Genomic DNA, 22,646 nt, shown 5'->3' with positions numbered 1-22,646 from the left:
CGATCTTTGGCCAAATTTCCATTTTTTTCACACTCTTCAGACATTTAGTTTGAACACCAGACGATGGAGGATCCGTATCGTTATAACGCTTAGATGATTTCTACACGTTGATTGGACAGTTGCTACTTTCTTGGTGCGGCTACGAAACGCTCGAAACCTTCATGTAGAAGCACTCTCACTTATTTCTCTAGGGAGAATCGAAAATCGGTCGAAAAAAGGCTAACTTAATAAGAATGAATAAAGCGTGGAAGATATCAGGGGGATTAATTTATTTTCTTGAATACGAATAAGAAAATGATATAAAACGGTTTTAAATGAGTCTAAATTAATTGTGACAACTTTGGCAGTAAAATTCTTGATTTGTATTTCTTTTACTCTTGTTATAATGACAAAATTGAATCAAACGTACATTCAAAACGTTGAGAGACAACGACATGTTAAATATTCAAAAGTGTTCCGACCGATCTCATAAGTTATTCAAACCTTGAATTTCTCCTAAGGAAAAGATTTAATTTAATGGTTACGAGGATGGTACGTTCCTATTTACTTAGAACGATATTAAAAAGCGATAGAATCAGATCAACGCGACGAGATGGTCGCTCAATTGTGATTCAAGTTCGGTGAGCCTAGAAACTTTGTTGGCAAACTGCTCCTTCGACACTCCCTGTTTTTCACGTAAAAGTGACAAAACGCCTGCGATTACGGGAAGTTAGACCCGTGGGGGTCGCCCGAAGACCGAGGCCTGATGACGCGCTCGGGACCTCTCGAGAATTAACTACCGTGTGGACCATCGTTTTTCAACGTAGCTTCCTCGCTAGACACCCTCTTTCTCGGGACTGTCTTCACTGCTTCAGCGTGTCCCGTATAACACACGGTTGAGACAACATCACCGCAGAATCTTCACCCCTGCGTTTCATTCTCATCTCGTTAACGCGATGTTTCTCTTCGGTTGAAGGAAAAAAAAAGTGTCTTTTCCCATTGTCGTGCGTTCATATGGAAAATCAGTTTCATCGTTCAGAGCGAAGCTTGATTAATTCTCTCGAATCTTCATATTAATTTACCAAAGGCGATAAGACCTTAAAGAAAGCATTGGGGAGATCGTAAAATCTGGGTCATATTCCTGAGCCTGTCCAATTTCACTCAGGGACTGCTTTCAATTACTTTGGGTGATTGAACATCTTGGAACTTGGAACGGTGGATCACGTAAATTACAAAATTCTCATATACGGTTTATCTTAACACGTGGGTACACTCAATTTACTGTGTCACGAAGGCTATGAACGCGCTGCATGCCGAATAACCACACGAACTCTCGTTACAAGTGAGTATAGTTACAAGCTGGAAACGAGAGTGAGAGGCTGATACGTGCGTGACGTGTTAAGTATGTCCTATATATCGGTTGTAAATCGCGAGTTAAGCTCGTCGGGTGGAGGATAATACCCATACGTAAGCCTACCTAGGCATCACATCTACATAGATTCCTTCGATAACCCGAATTCGGTATTGCCTTTCTTGATAGAGAACGAGCGATCGAGCCAGCTCTCGTGCGACGCAATTACTTAGCACCGACCCTCGTTTGCATATCAAGCAGGCTGAGGAACCAAGTTTACCAGTTAAATTCATGCTAACGATTCAGCGAAATGTACGCGCAGCGTTTCCTCCTAAAGTTATCGTCAACTTTCGAGAAAATTATTAGCAAAAATACGAGTCGCAGGTCACTGTCTAATCCACAAGAATACGCGAGTTTGATTCGTCGAGAAAGTTTTTCCCTCGTTTAAGGATGTATTTTTTAGGCCTAACACTTTTTATATCCTCGTTTAAAAAATTTATACCGAACAAAAAAATTCGTGAAAATAGTCCTTTTTTGTCCGTTTAATTAGGGTAGACCTCTTAAGCAGTTTTATTGGAAATGGTGGCCTTCGATTACTTTTGGGATACTCGTTTTGAAATTCGACTTTCCTTCTGCACAGTCTCAACTTATTTCAAATAAATAAACCACAATGTGCTGTCCGAAGCGCGAAGAAAGAATTGACAAAAGTGGTGAGATGTTCTCCAAGGTTTGTCTGTCACTCTCGAAGCATAGAAATGATGGAAAATTCTCATTATAATGAGTCGCGCTATTTGCCCACGTAACTTAGTTTGATTCCCGACTCCCAACAAAATAACTCTAGTTCCGCTTAATTAATTCGGCAACTTGAAACAATCATGCGAAGCAAGTTGAATCCCCGGATAATACTATGATAATTTTCTCATCTATACAGTCGTAGTAACAACTTGAATTTCAATAGAGGGACTTTCGGGTTATAGGAGTTTCTCTGTTCGGGTTGCTGCTTCGACCCCTTGGCAACGGCTGTGAATCTGACGAGTTTTATAGAAGGACATCCCTTGATTATTCGTACACAGTAACAGCAAAGATGGAGCAGGGAGCAGATAAGCCTTGCTGCGTGTAGTAGAACAGGACACTTTCAATATACGTTTATATACATGAAAACACCTACAAGAAGAGAATTGTAACAGAGAGAAATTCTTGCGGTGATGAACCGTCCGATGCCTGGGGAATTATACCAAGGGCAATAACGGCGTCTAGGCCGGATACTACGACGACAAGGAGAAAGGGTGCGTCACAACGTAATGGAAATTCGTGTTCTCCGAGCCCACAGCTCCTCGCGTTGGGGACATCTGGGTCTCGCACATACTTCGAGGTACACCGATTCTCCGTTTCGCTCTTTGCCGCTATAACTGTTATTATATTTGTTGGGAGGTCTTTCTGGGTATTGTAACGAGATATATACCCGGTAGCTCGATTATTTCTGGCCCTTGGAGAGGCCACGATTAAAATTCGAGGGGCCTCCTTAAGATGGACGACCATTCTAGCAAGAGCATTGACAGGTTTTTCTTTTCTTTCGTCAATCTTTACTGTACGTTAGATAAATAACGGTGAGTAAAAAAATTGAGTCGAGTATATCGATACCCTGGTACATCGATATCCTCGAAGGAAAGGTGCTGAGATGACATTCGCCCACTATTGTCAATGTACGAAACGCGCGAAGGCAGAAAAATCGAGGCAGAAAAGAATCCGGAAAGTATACGCGTGCTTCAGCCACCGCCTCGAGCGTATAGCAGTAAAAGCATTTTAATATGACAAAATCCTCTTACTCCGGCCTATAAAAAGTTTAATATACCTCGACGTCCCTGCATGCGCTAGCCCACTTGCGCTCACTACGTTCGTCTTACTACGTGAAATTTAAGATAGACGCTATATATATTTCTGTTTGATAAAAAGACGAAGATGTCTGAGGGCTTAAACCATGGTAGGAAAAAGTTTTCGAGGATATAGCTAGCAATAAGCCATCGCGACGATCCTACCTTAAGCTCTCTATAAATCTTCATTATATCAAACCTCCCGTGCTGGACTTCATTGCAATGCTACTTCTTTTTCGTCTCTGCTTTGGCTACATACAGGAATAAGATAATACAGTTTTGACGAGATAAAAAATTGGCCAGCACGAACCGGAGCTCCGTATTACCGAACAGAAACAAGAATCCTCAGTTCATGAATTTTTTTATTTTTTCGTGCGTTCGAACGGTGGAGAAAAAATATTTTCGAGCTAAATGACTCCGGAGATTGAGTTTAATCGCTAGGGCTTACCGTGGTAGGTTACAACAGATTTTCAGGTTGATCAACTGAACGACAAAACCTTAGGGACTGCACAAATGCTCACCTGAAACAATAGAAAAAAAGACGGTAAAGAATTAATTTTTTTTGCCACCCAATTATCGTATACTTGGTCAAAATTTGAGATTTTTTATTGATTTCTTCGCTTTTAACTATACGATTGATCATGGACCAAAATGCCGGAGCTTATTTAATAAAATAACATAAAACGTTTAGTATGGATCAAGTTATCTCGTTGAGTGTTGCGGATGCAATTACTCCGTACGACTATTGCCTGATTCAGGGGAAGTACAGGATTCTTATTCGGGACAACGAAGGGAGTGGGGTTCAGACATTCCTTGGTGGTTACAATGAGGGAGGAAGGGTAATATCCTCGAGTATACTTTCACGGGGCTACGCCCGGCTGATTTTTCGACGAGGCGACGAGGCACGATTCTCATCGCACAATCGTCTTCGCCGTTAAGGACTCACGTCTGTGTAATAGGTATTATGTGAAGACGCTCCGACAAAGACGAGATGCCAACTGCGGGAGAGCCTTGAAAAAGGTTCTCTAAATGCGGATGAGTGAAGCAACGATTATACAAGAAAGTATGTGTGTGTTCGCACAAGGCAGAGGACAAGGGTGCGGGTTGATGAGCTTGCGAAAATTAGACTTGGCTATCTAGACAGGAATACGAGAAGAAAAAAGGAGTTTCGATTTTTGCGAGAGTGCAACGCTGTACACGTACTTGTCATTAGAGAACCATTTTTGTCATATGATAAATTACTGGGTTGCTACGGATAAGCTGGAGAGTTGGACGTTACACGACTCGTGGTAAGAACTTTAATAGGCAACTGGCTTTATTTTTACATGCAATTTACCATCAAATTATGAACTGATGAACTATCATTTCATTCAGAATGTCATTCATTAAGAGACACTCGAAGCAAAATCAATTTATGATCTCACCGATGTTGCAGGAAGTGGAAGAAACGAATCTCTTTTACTCTTGGAACAGTACTGGACATCGAAGTGCCTTCAATGTCCTTGCTTGGTTCTGAAACTTATTGCCCAATTCAAATAAAACCCTGAATCCGTGGTCGGAGAAACTGCAATGTCGTTGGATGACAGCAACAATATTTCCAAAGTTTTCTACCAGTGCATTCGATTCTTTATGTTGGAAGTCTTGCAAATAAAATGAGCGGGTTTACAAATTGAATGCTTCACTCGTGTATCACTAGCAGAAGGAAGTCAATGGAATGGGGAGACCAGTGGGTAAGATAAGCTCTGGAAGTATGACCGTCTCTTTTCCTATTCTCCTGTAACGATCAGTCGTTTTGGGTCTCTAATCATGCCATTGTTCAACGTCCGATTGCTGACGATCGAACGATATAAACTGGCTATAGAATGTAGGATCGACTCGTCGTCGGTTCATTGAAGCTTTTATGGTGAATCTTTCAAATGTTTGTATGCAGAAAGTAATGTCAAAAGAAAACGAAGATGATTAAAAACCAAGAATGGTATTTTGACTGACGTTGGAAGTGTCATTGGTTAATGGATTATTACTATTTGATAGGAAATCAATGAACAAAATAAGTCTTCGTATGAATAACAATGTCCACGCAGAAAAAATCTGGCTAAAATTATAAGAGAGATAAATATTCATTTTAAAAAATCATTCGAATCCGCGCTTCAATCCATAAATAGTGAAATTAGCTGTTCTAGAATTAAATTTTCAATGATTCGGGATCGGAATCAACTTGACCTATACTTGAAGAAGCAGTTCCATATGCCCCACTATTTCCGGTGATTGGCTCAACTGAATTCACGCCACCAGTATGGACAGTGAGACGATTCAGATGAGATAATTGCTATAAATGACGACAAGAGTAGACCCAATCCTCGTCAAATTGATGAAAAACATGCTCCAGGGAATGAAAAGCTCGATTTGTAACATTTTGCTTTTTTCTCGCTGTTGCTAAGTAAAATCAACAACGAATGTTCATAGTCGGGTCTCATTTGCTTAAAGCTTCTAATGCTCAACCACGTCCATCCATTTTGCATAATTTTTTGTGCAAGTAGCAAATAGTCATTTTGTGGGCTCTTCAACGATTGTATTCTCAATGCGGTGATTAAATTTTTTAAAATACGATTATTCAAGATATCAACGGCTATTCAACCACATCAAGAGAAAAGTTGAACGAGCCTCCGATTAGTTTGATGCCGAAGATTGCAGGAATGATGATAAAAAAAGGTTCAAAGTCTCGGTGAATGCAAATGTAGTATTGTGGAATAGAGAATAAAAAAGAGAAAGTAGATGCAGAAGAGGACCTAGACAGAGTGTCTGCGTCGGAGGAGCGCATGACGATCCAGCTACGCCGGCGTCGCCCGGGAGTCTGCCGCAGATTATCAGGGAAAGTAGCGGCTGTGGCGTCGGCGTCGACGGTGGCCGCGGTGGAGAGTCAAGGCCGCCCGGTGCAGCGGCCGACACCCCCGTCGACGGGTCGACGACGCGACGTGGTGTGCAGAGTCGGCGGCGGCGGGGTGGCGGCTGCGGCACCGCGACGTGGTCTGGAAAGGGATCACGCGACGAGTCTCGCCGTGCTCCAGGAAGGGGTAGGCCGTGTCTGCGTGTATATACTGCAGCACGAGAGAACGGTCGATAGAGTTGTCTGCGCACATGCGCGCAACAATCTAAGGTCTCTTGTCAGCTGCGCCATTGATTCCCACCGACGCCCGGCCACCAACCCCCAATCCGCCGACACTCAACGGCACAACTACACTACCCCCGAGCCAAGTTTCCACAGTCGTGAACCTCTTCCCTCTTTCCTCTTTCCTCCCACCTGCTTCTCTTCCTTTCGCTTGATACCCGGCATTGCGGAGCAGCAACCCCCGCCGCTCCCGGCTGCTTGCTATTTCTGCACAGCCATCCTCCTCAGACCCAGCCCGTGTCCGCGTAGACTTAAAGCAGACAGCGTTGAGTAAAAGCCTGTCTAATTTGTGTAACGGTGGACGAGAGCTTCCTCGTTGGATGCTGATGCTTGCACATGAGAAAATCCTACCAGTAGGCCTTCGATGTTGCCAACACCACGAGACGTTACGATAACGATTATCGTAAAAGATGAAGAGAAGGCTGACTCTTGAGAGTGTAAGGCAAATGGGAAAAACATGAGAGCTTTTCCCGGGGAGGTTTATCGCGGAATATTCTACCTTAAGAGGTAGGACACGCCGTCGCCGAGTCCGGCGTTGGTTTAGGCTACGTTTTTTTTCGATGGTGACGGTCCTGTGGAAAACAACCCAGTTTTCGGAGAAGCCGGAGTGATGGAAGGAATGAGAAACCCGATGGCACTAGGGATTCCATAGTGACCTTGTTTACGAGCGCGACTTTCAAGAGTCACTTTCTCATGGCGATTATTAAATCGATTCAGCGATGGTATCTGCACCTTTCAAAGGGTATTATGAAACCGCAGAGTTGCCGTGAAAGTTTAATCGAAATTCTTGGCCTTACTACGCTACTCGATCACCGTCTTTTACCCAGACAACGCGTCCAATTAGTTGCTCATTCGTATCGGCTCCAGACGAATGAGAAATCAAAAGTGCTCTGTTTAATCGTTTCAGTTTCTCCTTACATATAATGTCCGATATAAAATCACACGATCCTATACTAGCTCCGTTGAATGCCATTTTTCCCAGGATACGTGCTTTTTCCCTAAGGGATATGAACAACTTTGGCCTGGCCCATGAACTTCGAAGAAAATTGAGATTGGATTCAGCCAGGGAAGTCAGTGAAGGGACAGATTTTACCTGACCTGGCACTTTGCACCCGACCCACACTTACGTCCTAACACAAATGTCACGCGGGTTTGAACTTTTCGGCGAAGCAAAAAAAAACGTCAGTAAAAGACAAAGCTTCGAGCATGCCAGTAACACTTTCTACACCAACCGAATCGAAGCATCCCATGTCCACTCCAAGGTCTGATAGGTTTCTTCTTTCTATTCTCATCTCACAAAGAGGGACGACATGCACGACAGTTAAAGTACCGCCTCTTCCGTGTTTATAGTTGCAGTCACGGCGGAAAACGAAAATTAAGAAAAGAAAACACCAGAAAAAAGAAAAATGGAACACTCTAATTTCGGTTTCACGCGCGAACACTAAAACATGCTTTGTTAAAGAAAGTGGAAGCTCGAAATGTCTATTCAAACACGATCCCAAAGGCAGCTCTAATCGTTTCTCCTCAACTGTAACAAGTTTTGAAGGAAACTCAAAGATCAAAGATAATATGGATGCAGTCCGTACATTTTTGAACGTTCAAGCAGCGAGCCATCTTGGATGTCATGTCATAAAGTGAAGTTCGTAATGGTGTTTAATATTTACGTTCACTTCAAATATTTCAGCAGCCAGCCAGTCATTCCCGAGAGATTGTCCGTGGTAATATTTACTGTTATATTCATCCAAATTACAGCAACCATCCTTAAAGAGCTTAGCTGAAAGACCTTTGAAGCCAGAAGCCTAAGATGTTGCAAATCGGGAACATCGACATTCCGCCTCGCCATTAAAGCTCTTTTAACGCTCTCCAACTATTTTCTTCAAATTCCAAACAACCTAAAGTACTAGCTGTATACATAGTATGGGCAGAATTAATCCCACCTTTTAATAGTAATATTTCATTCGTTTCGCCTTGAACGTATTCGCGTAGAGAACCGTTTTCTCCATCAGCTTGTGAACGCTTCGATATCCTTACGCATGTACTTGGCTTCGGGTAGTTTAACTGCTTACTGAACAAAAATGTTCATTCGGTTCCGCCTATGCATCGTAATTTCCCAGGCTGCTCGCTCGTATAAGGAAACTTTGAAAGTACTTGAGGGCCTTGAGCCCTTGGCTCCGGTAGTTGGACTCTCGGGGCGGTTCTACTTCTCATCCACTTTTTCTTCCTCTCGCTCCGCCATTCAACTTGCTTTTCTACTCGCCCTTCCCTTTGCATAGGTATATACAGGTGCGTCGACCTCTGTTTTTATCACTTGCGTCAAAAACGAACTTTCCACCGCAGAAACTCATTTATTCCCCCGTGAAACTCTCACACAACGGTTTCCAGACTGAACGAGAATGCGGACTGGAGTGCACAGGTATTGATAAAAGTTTCCTTATTGTTAAACTTCATCCGGTTAATTGAACTCGTGTTTAAATTTAATAACGATACAGCAAAAACGTGTATCTGACTGTGCGATCCATAATGACGATGATTTTTTTCCCCAAGACCATGGATAATCAAAAAAAAAAGGCGTCCCTAAATAGGATGCTGGTACTGAGTCCAGCCATCTAGAAGATGATCGCATGGTTGGAAGGGGTGCAGCGAACGTTGAACTGAACATCATTGATATTCAGGATCCCCAGCGCCTGAAGGGTCGTATGGGCGTTAATGTCGAGACGAGGGTTCGTTGAACGACGTTATCTGGCCGCAGACTAGATGGCTAGAACGCAAGGAGAAGGTAGAGCTGAGGTTTTCTGAGAATTTGGCATAGTGACATAGCATGGCTGAAAGGAAGGTGATGACCCTTGCAATGAACGTCCGATAAAGTACGCTTCGGTAACCCCTAAAAAGCTTTTTCGCTCTACTCTATTGAATGCAGAGTTTTCCCTCGAGAAACTGTACGTTTTACAAGTTTTGGCAGGTGGGAAAAAAAATAATAGAACCGACTGTCAGAGATGTCTTTCAGAGACTGCTGCCAGAAGTTTCATGAATATATGTTGGGTGTACCAAACTCGCAGACCAGGTTTTTACTTAACCTTATTGAATATCTGGCTCATCGAATCTTAAACAAACTCCAATACTCTGGAAAACGAATAGATAGTAGCTGCATCTTTTTTCAGATCAACTTGAGACCAGTTTCTATGCGGTTCCACAGAAAAGAGCTGTAAAAGTAAGGAAAGCAAGAGGTCGAAGGATCAAGTGAATTGAATATTCTACAAGGTAGACAAGGATTGTACGACGAAACTACCACCCTGGTGGGAAACTGAAAATGAAGGGTATAAGGAAAGAAAAGCAAGCTGGCTCAACGTTAAAGATTCTCGTTGGCAGCGTTGCTCCTCATCGGAATCCAATCCAGCACAATCACAACTTCAGCCAAGCACTGCGTCGGTGCTTCGATTATCGACCACCAACCGCGCGCACTTTAACCACCACTATCAACCCGCTACCCACTCGTCCCGACGATCACACTGCTACCATATCTTCCACGTTCTAGCTAGCCGTCCAGCAATTTCGCCCTTGCCCTTGACATTCGTAGACAGTCGAGGTTTTCATGCAAATATTCGGTCTGGCTCTCTACCCTGGACTCTTTAGTGAAAACTTTTGTTTTTACAGGCACTGGAAAAAACCAATGTTCATTTCCTTCAACTAAAGTTGCAAGAAATTCTGATCGACTCGTTGCTCGATAACGGTAACCAACGAATTTCATATGATGCTTCATCGAGATTTGCTGTCCCGCAATCTAGTCGAAAAAGTATCTTTTAACACCCGATGATTAATCATGCCCAAACGAAGATTTGTAATTTCCTACACGGTGTTGTAATTGCCTTCGTCCAGGAATAGCTCGAACGACCTTTTCCATCGTCAGAGTTTTGGACTTGGAAGTAATCTGTAAGATCATTAAGCTTGGCCAGTTGGCAGAACCAAGTTCAATGTTGCAGGGCAAGCGAGATGGGTAGAGAGGACTTGGAGTTTGAAAGGGTGAGCAAGAGATTCGCCACCCGCGTAAATATCACGAGCAAAGCCTAATCGCTCCAGCCACACCGAAGCTGCCTATTTATTTTATCCGCTTCGTCGTTTCTCACTTGTTCTGCTTCGTTAGACTCGTCGACGATCTGATAATGGCCAAAGTTTGGTTGCTCATCGACTTCGTCTATTCGACTAATCGATCTTTCGGTCTCACTTATTTCTTCCCGGTAACATTCACGCCTCATCAAAATATAACATACATACACATAGGAACGTATGATGAGCTCGAGTAAACGTACCCGAGTCTCATATCAAATTGAAAACAAATGCCGGATAGTTTTATCCGTGGATATAGCCCGAAACAGAGATAAAGAATTAGACTTTGCCACTTATCCCAATCGATCGATCAATCTTTCACCATCAATCCTCTTCTGTCCCTCCAAATTTTTTGCTCTTCCTTGCGAGCCTATATCCCATTATATCTTCCCACTGAATCGATGGATACCGAGAAGTGGAGGAGTGTGCAACTTGTGGAAACAAAAAATTCTCCACGTCAAGAGGCTCATCGAAAATACGACTCGTGAATTCACAAAGTTGTTTTTATTTAGCTGATGAGAACGTTGATCGTTCAGAAAATTTGCTTCATTAGATGTGAAAAGTTCCAGAATCAGCCTTCAGTTTTTAATGAATTCGAAAACGGTGTCGAGTTTGAAAATAGAGTTATTCAAAGTTACTATGGTCCAACAAACAATAACATTCAAACGTTTGCGTTGTTAAAGGTAAAGAATGCGGATAAAACGACGTTGCTAATTTAATCAAGGTAAAGAAATTATTGATCAATGTGCATATCAAGATTAGCTACTTTCAAGATGATCAATGGAATCGACACTACGTAACAATAAATGTCGAACTCTCCATTTCATGAAGAGAGCATACGGCGTAGCGAATCGAGGTAAAAGACCCCTCAAACAATGATTTTTTTGCCTCATTTAGCTCGTTTTACGAAGAAATCCCAGTGCTTACGTGACAATAGATAAGAAAAAAGAAGCCAACGAATGAGCGAAATAACACCATATACGAGTGTAGTGTCTCGAGCGAGTTTATCTCAAAGGAGAATCTCGCGCTCCCTTGGACGACAGATGCGTTCGCCTTGGTGTGAGGAAAGAAAGGGAGTGAGAAAGAGAGCGAAAGAGAAGAAGCAACAAAACGACAGCGAAGGCAGAAAGGATATACATAGCCAGTGAGTATCCAGCGAATGGACGGACATATGCGATAAAGAGGGTCGTATATGGCCTGGGTAAACGTGAGCGCAAGATCCCCGGATGAACAAAAGTGAGGCCAAGTGGGACTAGATGAGAGAAGCCGAAATACGAGGCAAAAAGGGCAACCGGGGCGATGAGATGGAACGAAAAAACACCAGTAAAATGAGACGACCAAAAGGAGTGGCGAATTAAGCCAAGCAATACTCATCAAAGGATCTTATGGAATCCCATAATTTTCCGTGGGGAATGATATGACGAAAAAAAAGAAGGAATAGGGTTTGAGGAGAAACGGTGCAACAAATACTGCAGACGAACCCTCCTGATATTAAGGTGCTAAAAGATCAAGCCGTGGAACCTTCATTCACCTATAACAGTGGGTGTTTTTTTTCTGAGTGTGTGTGTATGTGTCTGAGAAGCGTCATCTCTCACACGGTTATCAGACAACGGATAATAGAAAGGAAGAAATGCCAGGGACATCCGTTTGAGTTCCTGTCTTCTCGATGCTGTATAGAAATATACGAGCACTGCAAAGCTTATACGCTGACACCAATGCGAAGCAAGCAGTCAGCAGGAGGAACAACAAAAGCACTTAGCACAAGTTCATGACGCACTCTATATCGCTCTGTCGATTTTTTGTTTTATCTCCAATAGCTCCGAGGCATGTTGGTCGTGGCTACTACTGAAATTCGGCATCCCTCACCAAACAATCGCTTTCATCATTTCAGGACAAGATTCGATACGATTTTGAAGTTTTTTAACACGAGGCTCTACCGATCAATGATGCGAATTAAAAATTTTTATTATCAATTTATATTCTGTAATCTGAAATTCTCCCTTTGAGATCACACACTGCACCACACTGCAAATTTGCACTTGGACTTTTCAAAACTTTTTATTTCATCCATGAATGTATGGGATTAATCTTACGACGCGACTTTTTAGAGGTCGCAACAATTCCTTAGTAATCGAATAGAATCATTTAAAAAATAGAAAAATCAAGTTTTATTATAGAAAAATGGCCAAATTGAAGAAAGGAATTCTGAAGTTCTAAAGACTTTAAATTTTCGTAGGTGCAAATTTTTGCACCAGTGTGGTGTCTACGGGTTGAGAGTTCATTATTTAAATATCAGCCAAATATAACTGAATTTCATCACAAGCAGCCTCGTGAGTGTTCATCATCGTGTCTCCTGCAGCATCACGACAAAGTAATTTGGATGGTGGTAAATTGCTTAGGTCCTTCGATCCAGGGGGTGAAAATATCGTCAGCGAGATTTAAGAGTGTCGTGGAACACCACGGGTGATAGATAATTTTCCAAGGTTGCTCGTATAGGACCACCTACGAGGAAATTTTCTCATAACCTATGTCATACTTATGGATAGCATAGCGAAGTACAAATGCGTATAAGGGCGTGAGCATTCGCGAACAACGTTCCAATAATGGCCCAATAAATCTGACGAGGTTGGGCTGCTCTCGCGACCCTTCAAGTTTTCTATTACGTATATATACGTACATACTATTTCATTGATCTTGGCTTCCCTCATTCTAGGGCTACCCACAATGGCGTACAGGTCGCAGCAGGAGGATGTCTGCGAGCAGACGATCTTTGGCAGTTTACAGAGCAGGCAAGCCTGAATACTTCGACCATAGCGGATATATCGATTTATCGTCCACCAGAAAGAGGGAGATGCAGCCACACAAAGACTAAAAAAAAGAGTGGAAGAGACAGAGCAAAGAATCACGGGGTGTAACGCCCATCCTTGTATTCAAACTATCTTTCTTCAATCTTACGAACTGAAGCAGCAAGCCGCTATCTCACCATTGACGTGGGCAAATGGTGGGTGGTTTTTTTTCCATCCCATATAATACCATGAAACACTAGGCTACATGCTATCAAGACCCTTCGAGGGCGTTAGTTCTTTCTTTGCTTTGTTCTCTTCACTTGTCTTTGATAAAGGAAACAAATATTTTACATTCAATCTCGATATCTCAGCGACAAACAAAAATGGGTGATGTTGTGGACGTTGAAAATAAAACGTTGGCTCGACCAATGGGCCACGAGCCGAAAACAATAAAATAGTAAGACAAAGTTTCTTACGATCTAACGAGCTTGCATTTTTACTGCGATGGATAAACGATTCTCAAGGCTTCGGAAATTAATAATTATTGTAGTGGCTCTATAAAAATGCTTTTAATATTGACGATGCTGATTGTAACTGCTGGGAGATAAAAAAAATTTGGGCGCCATCGCTCGAACCCCGCAGTTATAAAAGTACTCACAATAAACTTCTTATGGCCTTGGCAATAATAAAAACAAGTAGAAATAATTGTTATCATAATTATAGCTTGTTAATCGTACGAGGACGATCGTATCTTAACATACGACGACTATAAACTCTAGTTAGACGAAGAAATTTATTTCAGTTGGATCAACAGAAAGGGGCAGGAAAAGAGATAAATTCGTTGGATCTATGAAGAATTCTACGAGGAATATATGAGCGAGAAAGCTTTACGAGGTTCTCGCAATTTCGACGGAGGGAAATGACTCGATATGGGGAAAAAAGGTGTATGACTGTGCGTACTCTGTATTATGTATATACCCATTAAATATATATGTGTATATATAAAGGCGTTTCATTTCCATAAAAGAATTTTATTTCCATTTTATCCGAGCTGACTGAAGCATGCTCTCTATGGTGAAGCTCTGGTAAAAACCGAACGAATGCGTATGGTCCTTCTTTACATTTACTTCACTCACTCTTTCTCCTTAAATATTTACATATGTATCTATATAGTTTAAAGCTTGGATCGAGCATAGATCACGGGAGATGAAGAAAAAAACGATGAGTGGGTGAGAGAGAGAGAGAGAGAGAGAGAAAATCAGGATTTATGTGTCGTCGTCTCTCAAGGAATGAGAAAGGGGGAGGCCTAAGATGCAAAATGCGATAGTCGGAAAAATATCACGGGAGAAAGGGGAGTGTGCAGGGAATAGTGAAAATTCAGGATAAAGCAAGAAAGGCTCGGAAAAGCCAGAACCATCGGATTCCCCGATCAACGAATCTACTCGAAAGGGAGGCGACCGCGTCGAATGACCCGATTCGTCCTTCTGATCCCATACACATATATTTCATACGAAAAAAAAAACCATGCCAATACCATGAGACTAGATATACTTGAAAAGTCGCCGAATCGGAACGAACTCACGAAAGAGGGTTCAGCTACGAAGTATTGGAAATATAACTCCTTGCTCTTCCTATCGGATACTCACTCCATTCGATAGAGCTCAAAAAGTTTTTTCCTTTCTCGATTCTCCCTGAATCTGCGTGTCGTCGTATCAACGAAATAAAGCACGATGAACCTGATCTGAATTCAGTACAATAATTTACATTGATGGATACGAATTTTTGATGAATTAGGATCACCTGAATAATAATGATCGAAGTAATGTCAAGCAAGATAGTGAAAAACAACTATGTTAAGGTAGTTCATGCACGAAACGATTTTCAAGAAAGTCTTGAAAATTACAGAGTTTCAATGGGTAGTCGACTGACGCGCATATCAAATTTTAAAGGGTTCGTTTTATTCGTTATTGAGATAAACGTGTTTAAATATGGGAAAAAATACACAAGATTATAGGGACTATGCGTATAACATCGATTATATCTTTCCATATAACGAATGAACGCTTCTTACAAAGTTTGTGAAAAAGTACACAATAACAATGAAGTATATAACGAAGGTTTGGGAAAAAATTCGAGACAATTGTCTTGCTAATAAAGATATATTACGTTGAAGATTGTACGAAATTGGTAATGAGCATTCGTATAACCTCACATTTGCTTATTTCGGCATTTTTTTGTTTCTTCTTGGCTTAGGCCACTTATGTGATAGCCTTTTGTCTTTTTATTAACACTTTTTTCTTGATCCATTTCCCTTTGCGTTTTCCTTTTGCAGTCGGTGATGGATCCCCGATTAATTAATGGCTTATGATTTCATTCGTCAAAAGATAAGTTGAAAAAATGTATATTTACGATTTTGAATGAGTAACTCTGACATTAATTTCAAGTGATAATATCTTGAAGGAGGAAGTAAAAATCGACCCAATTTAGAGACACCCATAAAATACGATCCTACGAGCAAGATCTACCTTAATATCAATCTCGTTTATAAATGAGAATTCGAAAAATTTCTTCGCTCCCTTTCTTCTTCAATGAAACAACGACAATATCAACAATCGAAAATGAGTGTTTTCAAATTAATGACGAACAGGAAAAGGGCAGAAAAGAAAAACTTTTAAAGATTCTTGAACTCGTAATAATGGCTCGGTCAAGATGAGTCGGTTGCTGTCTGTGGTCAGAATAAAGTAGTAGAAAAAAGTCTTTCCAAAGAAAGTCGTAGAATTGTAGACAGTACATGGTGTCGGGGATGCAATCAATTACGCGTTTCGTAATCTTGTTCGAAGAATCGTGGGAGACCAGCAGCATGAAGAGAGAGAAACCAGGCTCTTGATCTTTCTGGTCTAGAGAAAATCCCGAACCGTAGCAATATCGTAATGTATTTTTTTCCCTCTTCTTTTCATTGCGAATGCGAGCAAACAAAATGAGACTACAGTCGTACGACAAAAGTGCTCCTTATATTGGTTTCGTGTTCAGAAACGTCCTTTTCATTCTGTTTCTTTTCAGCGCCGAGTATGTGCTCGGAAGGAAAAAAAAAAAAAAAGAGGGAGATTAAAAAAATGTTGAGGGATGTGAACGTCGGGAGGGCGTCACTAATCGCCGCAGGGTAGAAGGATCCAGGATGAGATTCTCGTTCATTTCCGTGGAATTCAACACTTTCTCCGAGCTCTTGACGTACGGTCTAACCTTCCATCCAGAAAACGACGAACATACGAACCGAGAAATGGAAAAAAGGGGGAATTCACCATCTCGTACAAATCGATGAGGTTTTCAGGGTGAAAGTATTGCACTCTCTTCACTCCGACACCTCATCAATAAAGTCACAGGAAAAAGACTGTCTCGTCACTTGATTCAAAAGCTCATGAAACCTCCACCTCTGCACCCTGCTGGTTATCTCCGATAATTCTCTTTCGATTATTCTCCTGTTTATTCTTTGACGCAAAACTGGAATAAAAACGTGTTAAAAATCATCGTCTTCTGAACTTTAAGTCAATTGATCTTCGTTCCAAGTCATTTCACTTTCGTTCAACAAACATTAACCTAAAAAAGTGTGACACAGAAGTAACAAAATAGTGGAACGTCGAATGTCAAAGTGTGCAAAGGGAAAAAAGGTACTTTGGAGAAAAGCTTGGTCAGGATGGTGAGATTTGTACTATATCGTGCGTATATCGATCTGCCACCGTTGGGATAGGTCTCGGTTCACGAGAGGGAGAGTCCCTCAAGCAAGCCACCCCTATAACTCGACGACTGGCGAAACTCTTATCCCAGTTCAAGGATGAATTTCAAGGGCAGCCCGTTCAGCCACGCACGTTTCGGCAGTTCATCCATGTAGCTATTGCTGCCCGTGTGTGAGGTACTCACTCAAGAGGGTGGAAAAAAAGATCTGCGAGCGGAGAGAGAGAGAGAGAGAAGGGGAAAGAGGGAAAGAATAAAAGTAGAAAAAACCCCGAAAAAAAGACAAATTATACTCACAGCTCTCCTTGAGATAAAGTACCTTTTTTCAAACTCCCGCAGTTAATTCAAATGAAACTTTATTGCATAATTAAAAAGACATCCGACGTTTTTAAACGCTAAAACAAAATTCATTAATAAGTAAAACCTTAATTACGGTCGAGCCAGAGGAAATATACAAGAATAGAAAACGTGCTATCATCGCAGGAACAAATTCTGTTAAAAGAAACATTTTCATGACTATTTTCACGGTGAGAAATTTGCTGGATTCGATCAATTCGTAACTGGAAGGACACAAGACCCATCGTAACGATGCATATTTCAATTTATTTCTGCAGTACGCGAATTCGCTGTCGTTTCATTGAAACAATATGAAAAGTGAATATTTTATGGATTCAGAATGAATCCATACATTTTTTTGCACTTTTTTGCGGATTTTACGTTTTCGATTCAAAGTTCGACTCCATCGAACTTTCCCAGAGGTGATACGGTGACTGATTGAACCTGAGGATTCGTCAGATCTCTCGAGATTATTGAATTATAATTGTGAAGGAAACACGAGCAGAATATGTAACAGGATTAGCCGGAAAAGGCGTTTCGTGCGTGAGAGTCCAGCTCATTTACCGAACAAATGAGCAGGGGAAAAAATATCAATACACGCGTGTGTATATTACATAAAAAGAAGAGAAAGGTCTGCAGCATAACGGGCAGCCTGCAAACTGCAAACTTCCGTCGAAGCTGCATATATAGAGTCATACGTCTTTCAAAGTCACGACCCGTCCCCTCTGTTAATGCTTTTTCTCCCTCTAAATTTAATCAACGCGTTTGGGGTAGCGAGACTGGGCTTTCCGGTGCTCCCACGGATTATATTACTTGGAAACTATCTCGGGAATAAGATCGGAGAATGGATAAACGACTGTGGCTTCGCCGCACAAATATTATAACTCCTCGATGTGTTGCTAGCAGAGAAATTTGGGAGAGCACGAAAAAATCACCGCGGGGAGTGAGTGGAAGTCTGAATACAACTTTTTTGGGGACTGAGAATCTAGACAAGGAAGCATTTGAGGGTTCTGATTCCGGAGAACGCAGCTATCGGAAGATGAGCATTTTTTTTAAGGGGGACCGCCGAATATTCTACTTGCTTGAAGATTCAAAATTAAGGGGCGAAATTAAGAGACGAAAATGAAAGAAAAAGAAAAATGATGAATTCGCGAACCAGCCTCGCTCCGAGCAAGAATATTGGCTATTAATTTCAAAGAATCGACCTCGATGCTTACGTAAAAATAAAAAAAGGCCCGGGCAATCGAGACGTTTTGGAATTTGCGTACGCTAAAAGTCCAAGTAATTTTCGACGTCGGCATCGAGCGAGCAAAGGTCGAAGAGACGTCGCATTTCTTTTTAATTAATCTCCCAACTTCGGCGAACATTCTAACGCCTGTAAGATTGTTTCCCCATTCTTTTCTGTCCCTCCGAGACTTTGGAAAATGTTCCTCGAGCCGCGCGAATCCCTCAATGGGGATGGAAACGCTCCCTATTTTGAGGAAAGGCTTGACGAAGAAAAATAAATGAACGTTCATCGTTCCCCTGCTCCCGACGATAAAGTGACGCCTTCTTACACCCCCTTCCCTCTAGCCATAGCGAAACACCCCGTGGACGATTCGGCGAGCCTCATCCACTTTCGAAATTTCAAATTCTTCGAAGACATTCATTCCCGGCGACAACATTTTGTCAGGTCGATGTGAGCGTGCGAATGAGACTAAAGTATATAACGTGAACTCAACACATAACAAGTTCAGTTACGGAGTCCATTCTTTAACGAAGTTTGCTAACGAAGCCCTATATGCGCAGCGATATAGGCTGAAAGCAGGGAACGAGAGGAGGAGATAGAAACTGCGAGGCAGAGACGAAAAGGGAGAAAAGAAAGAGCTGGACAAGTGGCAACAATATTCTGAAAAAGTCCAAGAAGCAACGACCCTGGTAAATCTGACGAAATTCCCCAAAACCAAAAGCTCGAGAAATTAGGATTGAGTAGATAAGCTTTCCTGTTAACTCCGTAATCCAATATTCATGACGATTAATTATAAGTTCAAATGTGTTTTTTCTCAAAGTAACGTCATTAAACTGAATAAGTTTTTGAAAAAATGTGGCTTCTTACGTACTCTGAAAATCATACGTATCATGGCTTTTTTTTTAAGTGAAGCAAAATGCGAAAAGTTTTTTCGTTTACAAAATAAACTTTGTCACATACTAAAAATTCGTCGAATCAAGTCTGACTGTCGAAATGAAATTGAATTTACTTGACACAAACAGAACATTTTTTTTTCATTTCGATTCAATTTCATCTCAAATGGTCTCAACATTTTTTAATCCGAACCATGTTTTTTCAAACGACGCTGAAGTTTGCAACGTTGGAGTCCAACGAAATTAACGAAAATAACTTTTGTAATTCACCAATTTTTTATCTCACGAATTATTGATGTAGACTGAGTAACGACAAACTGCAAATTCGGCAGGTAACAGAATTGGAGAATTACTGGAATTGTTGGAGAGTTTTTTCAGATCATGTCGCTATGGGCTCAAACGTTGCCAACTTCAGTGTCACTTTTTCGAATACTTTATGAAAAATGTCGAAATTGGTAATGATATCACAACCATTTTTTTTCTTCAGCTTGCACGAAAGTTCAATAATTTTTTTTTTTACAAAAAAAATACAATTCAGTCTATTTCCCGAAATGTTGTGAGTATTCGACAAAAAATCATTTTATTCCCAAGCAAAACTTGTCTCGTTGGTCGGTCGCCAGAAAAAAAAATCGATGAAATCGAGCGAGATTCTTACAATGCGTAAAAGACGACGAAAAACTTTTGGAGCTAATTGAAAAAATGCGAGCTTCTGAAATGACAGATTGGCATGGACTGCCCCATGTGTATGCGAAGTAAGTTGAAAGATGGTTTGTCCGTTCGCCCGGTGAAAGAGCTTTGCGCAATGTTAGTCGTTAGGGTTTGTCGCAACATCGATGTTTGCACGAAAAAATCGTGTGGGTCGTTGTATATCACGGAGTCGTAAATCATTCGTTGGTGGCTTCAGAAAAAGTGCGAGTAGAAGGAACTTGCTTGCTGGTGTGTAATAAAACGTGCAGACTCTCAAGAGACGCATCTATGGAAAGCAAACATCGTGCATCACTCGAAACAGCTTGAAAAAAAGAATATCCTCGTGTCAGAATAAGCCTGGACCCACTGGATTGCAATGGCACTGATACTTTCAGAAGGTTGTACAGTCAAAATAGGAAAAAGAAAAGTTTCTTCAAAAAAAGCTTTTGTATTGAATCAGTATAAGGCAGTTCATGTACGAAAAGATTTTCTTAAGAAAGTCTTACACCGAGTTTACAGAAAACTTACACCGAGTTTAAATGAAAAATTAGGAAGTAAAAGTCGACCCAATTCAGACACCCATAAAATACGATCCTACGGGCATGATCTACCTTAAATCAATTCTAAAAGTTACCAAAATGTGAATAGTCAAAAAAACATTTTGCTTTCAAGTTTGGGTTTGCAGCGAGTCTCGGACCAGGGAATTCGTTCGAGTATTCTCATAAATATTTCAAAGCACTGAGAGCTCTATTCGCAATAAACGTTTATTGGCAGATAGTTCCCCTTAAATTAAGTGGCAATATAAAAATCTCCTTAATTTTCAGCACACTAAAAACCTCGCTGAGTCACACGATAAAGGTTAATTACTTTGTTGACTTTGGCTCGAATATTCCCCGATAAATGGATGATTCACAGGCAAAACAATTACGACTGGGGTCCAAAAAAGTTTATTGATTTTTCTTCTTTTTTTCCCCATTGAGGGTAGGGCGACGAGTTGGTTGATATCTAGGCGTATGAAAGAGGGCCATCTCTCTAGTGAGGAAGTCGATATGGTCGTGGGCGGTGTTACGTGAAAAGAACTTGCCCTAGGGCTCCGGCACGGGAGGTCGAGGCCGCGGTTCAACGTCGCGTTAAGATTTATCGCCCAGTTCAGAAATGCACGAGGGTCTGAGCTGACTCAGCCGGGGGTGAAAAAGGAGAAAAACAATCGGAAACAAGCAAACTGTAAGAAAACTTGGTTCCGAAGTTTTCTTTTCTTTTTTTCTCGTTCGCCAGACAAGCTGCATCTCGAGAAATTAATTATTTCATATTTGAGCGATATGAGCGCGCCGGTTTCTACTGGCCGTTTCTGCTGGCACACGTGAAATGGAACGCCGTCAATCGGATGAAACTCGCGTTAAAAACGTGTTTTTAGTGATTAAATTGAAGAAAATTTCCTCGTATTTTTCACAAATAAAAACGAAGATTAAAATCGAAGTGAGAAGAAAGACCGTAAAATATTAAGGTGTTCCGTACGTGACAGAGTCAAGAATTCCAGATAACCACAATCGAAGGAAATCGCGAATGATAAATAACAAGCGAACCTACAACGTCTTCCGAAGTATTGTAATTATTTGAATATTGAGGAAACAAAAAACTGTAAAATATTGTACCTTGATATGATAGGAGTTGAGCTTAGTCCTGGGCAGGCTGTTGAAAGCGCTGAAGTCGAGTCGACGTGAGAAAATTCCATTAGCTCCGCAGCTTTGCCTGGAACATAAAAAAGGATGTTTTCATAAGTAAAATTTGACGATAGTTTCCGCATTGAATTCGCTATACTAATCCGTCTCATCGATCACTCTCAATTCGATTGGGCGCAAATGAAAACTGGTTGACTGTCAAATTTCAATAAGATCATTTAGTCGCAGGCATTGGAATGATCCCAAATGGTTTTTTAGCAGCACGAATACTTCAGTGCTGCTAAAAATATTCGGTGTGGAAAAACGACATTCACCGAATTGCCATCGCTGGAATTCTTCATCTATTCAAATATTAAGCGATCCATTAGCCTAACGGGGAAGAAAAGAAGATTTTTAAAAGCGAGTAAATATTCGAGTCACATAAGCACCGAATGCGATCAGCCAACGCTCGACCCAACAAAACTTTTATTTCAAAACAATCAAATAAACAATATTCATAATGACAATCATTAACACATTTAATTAGCATATTTATGACTGAGAGTGAGCAGTGAGGGCCTTGAGTGGCTCAGAAAGATCAAAACGTCTCCGAGTCTTCGGGACGAAAAACTCGGGCGTTTTAAATCGCGACTGCTTTTTTATTTGCTAAAAGAGTAATGCGTGGTTTCCTGTTGACGAACCAACGAATGCCCTTGAAAAGAAAGAGGAGCAGATATTCCACGTGCTTTCATTTCTGCAGGAGAAAATCATGAGTATCGAAAAATGGGAGTGGCCAGGGAATTCATCAGCAGCATGAAAAATTCCGATGCTGCTCAGCGAATTGAGTCGCACCCAGAAGAA

General features: G+C 41.3%; 1 protein-coding gene across 1 annotated transcript in view; it reads right to left on the bottom strand.

Annotated features, from left to right (window-relative positions):
• Positions 1-22,646, bottom strand: part of LOC122419435 (headcase protein) — a 141,464-nt gene that overhangs the window by 89,327 nt on the left and 29,491 nt on the right. Inside the window, exon 2 of the mRNA XM_043433980.1 lies at positions 21,780-21,876. Coding sequence (XP_043289915.1) covers positions 21,780-21,876 — 97 coding nt within the window. The remainder of the gene's footprint in view (positions 1-21,779; positions 21,877-22,646) is intronic.

Source organism: Venturia canescens, chromosome 1 (genome assembly GCF_019457755.1).
Source record: "Venturia canescens isolate UGA chromosome 1, ASM1945775v1, whole genome shotgun sequence".
Lineage (NCBI taxonomy): Eukaryota > Metazoa > Arthropoda > Insecta > Hymenoptera > Ichneumonidae > Venturia > Venturia canescens.
The sequence above is the reverse complement of the archived record's forward strand: the minus strand, read 5'-3'. Positions and strand labels throughout refer to the sequence as shown.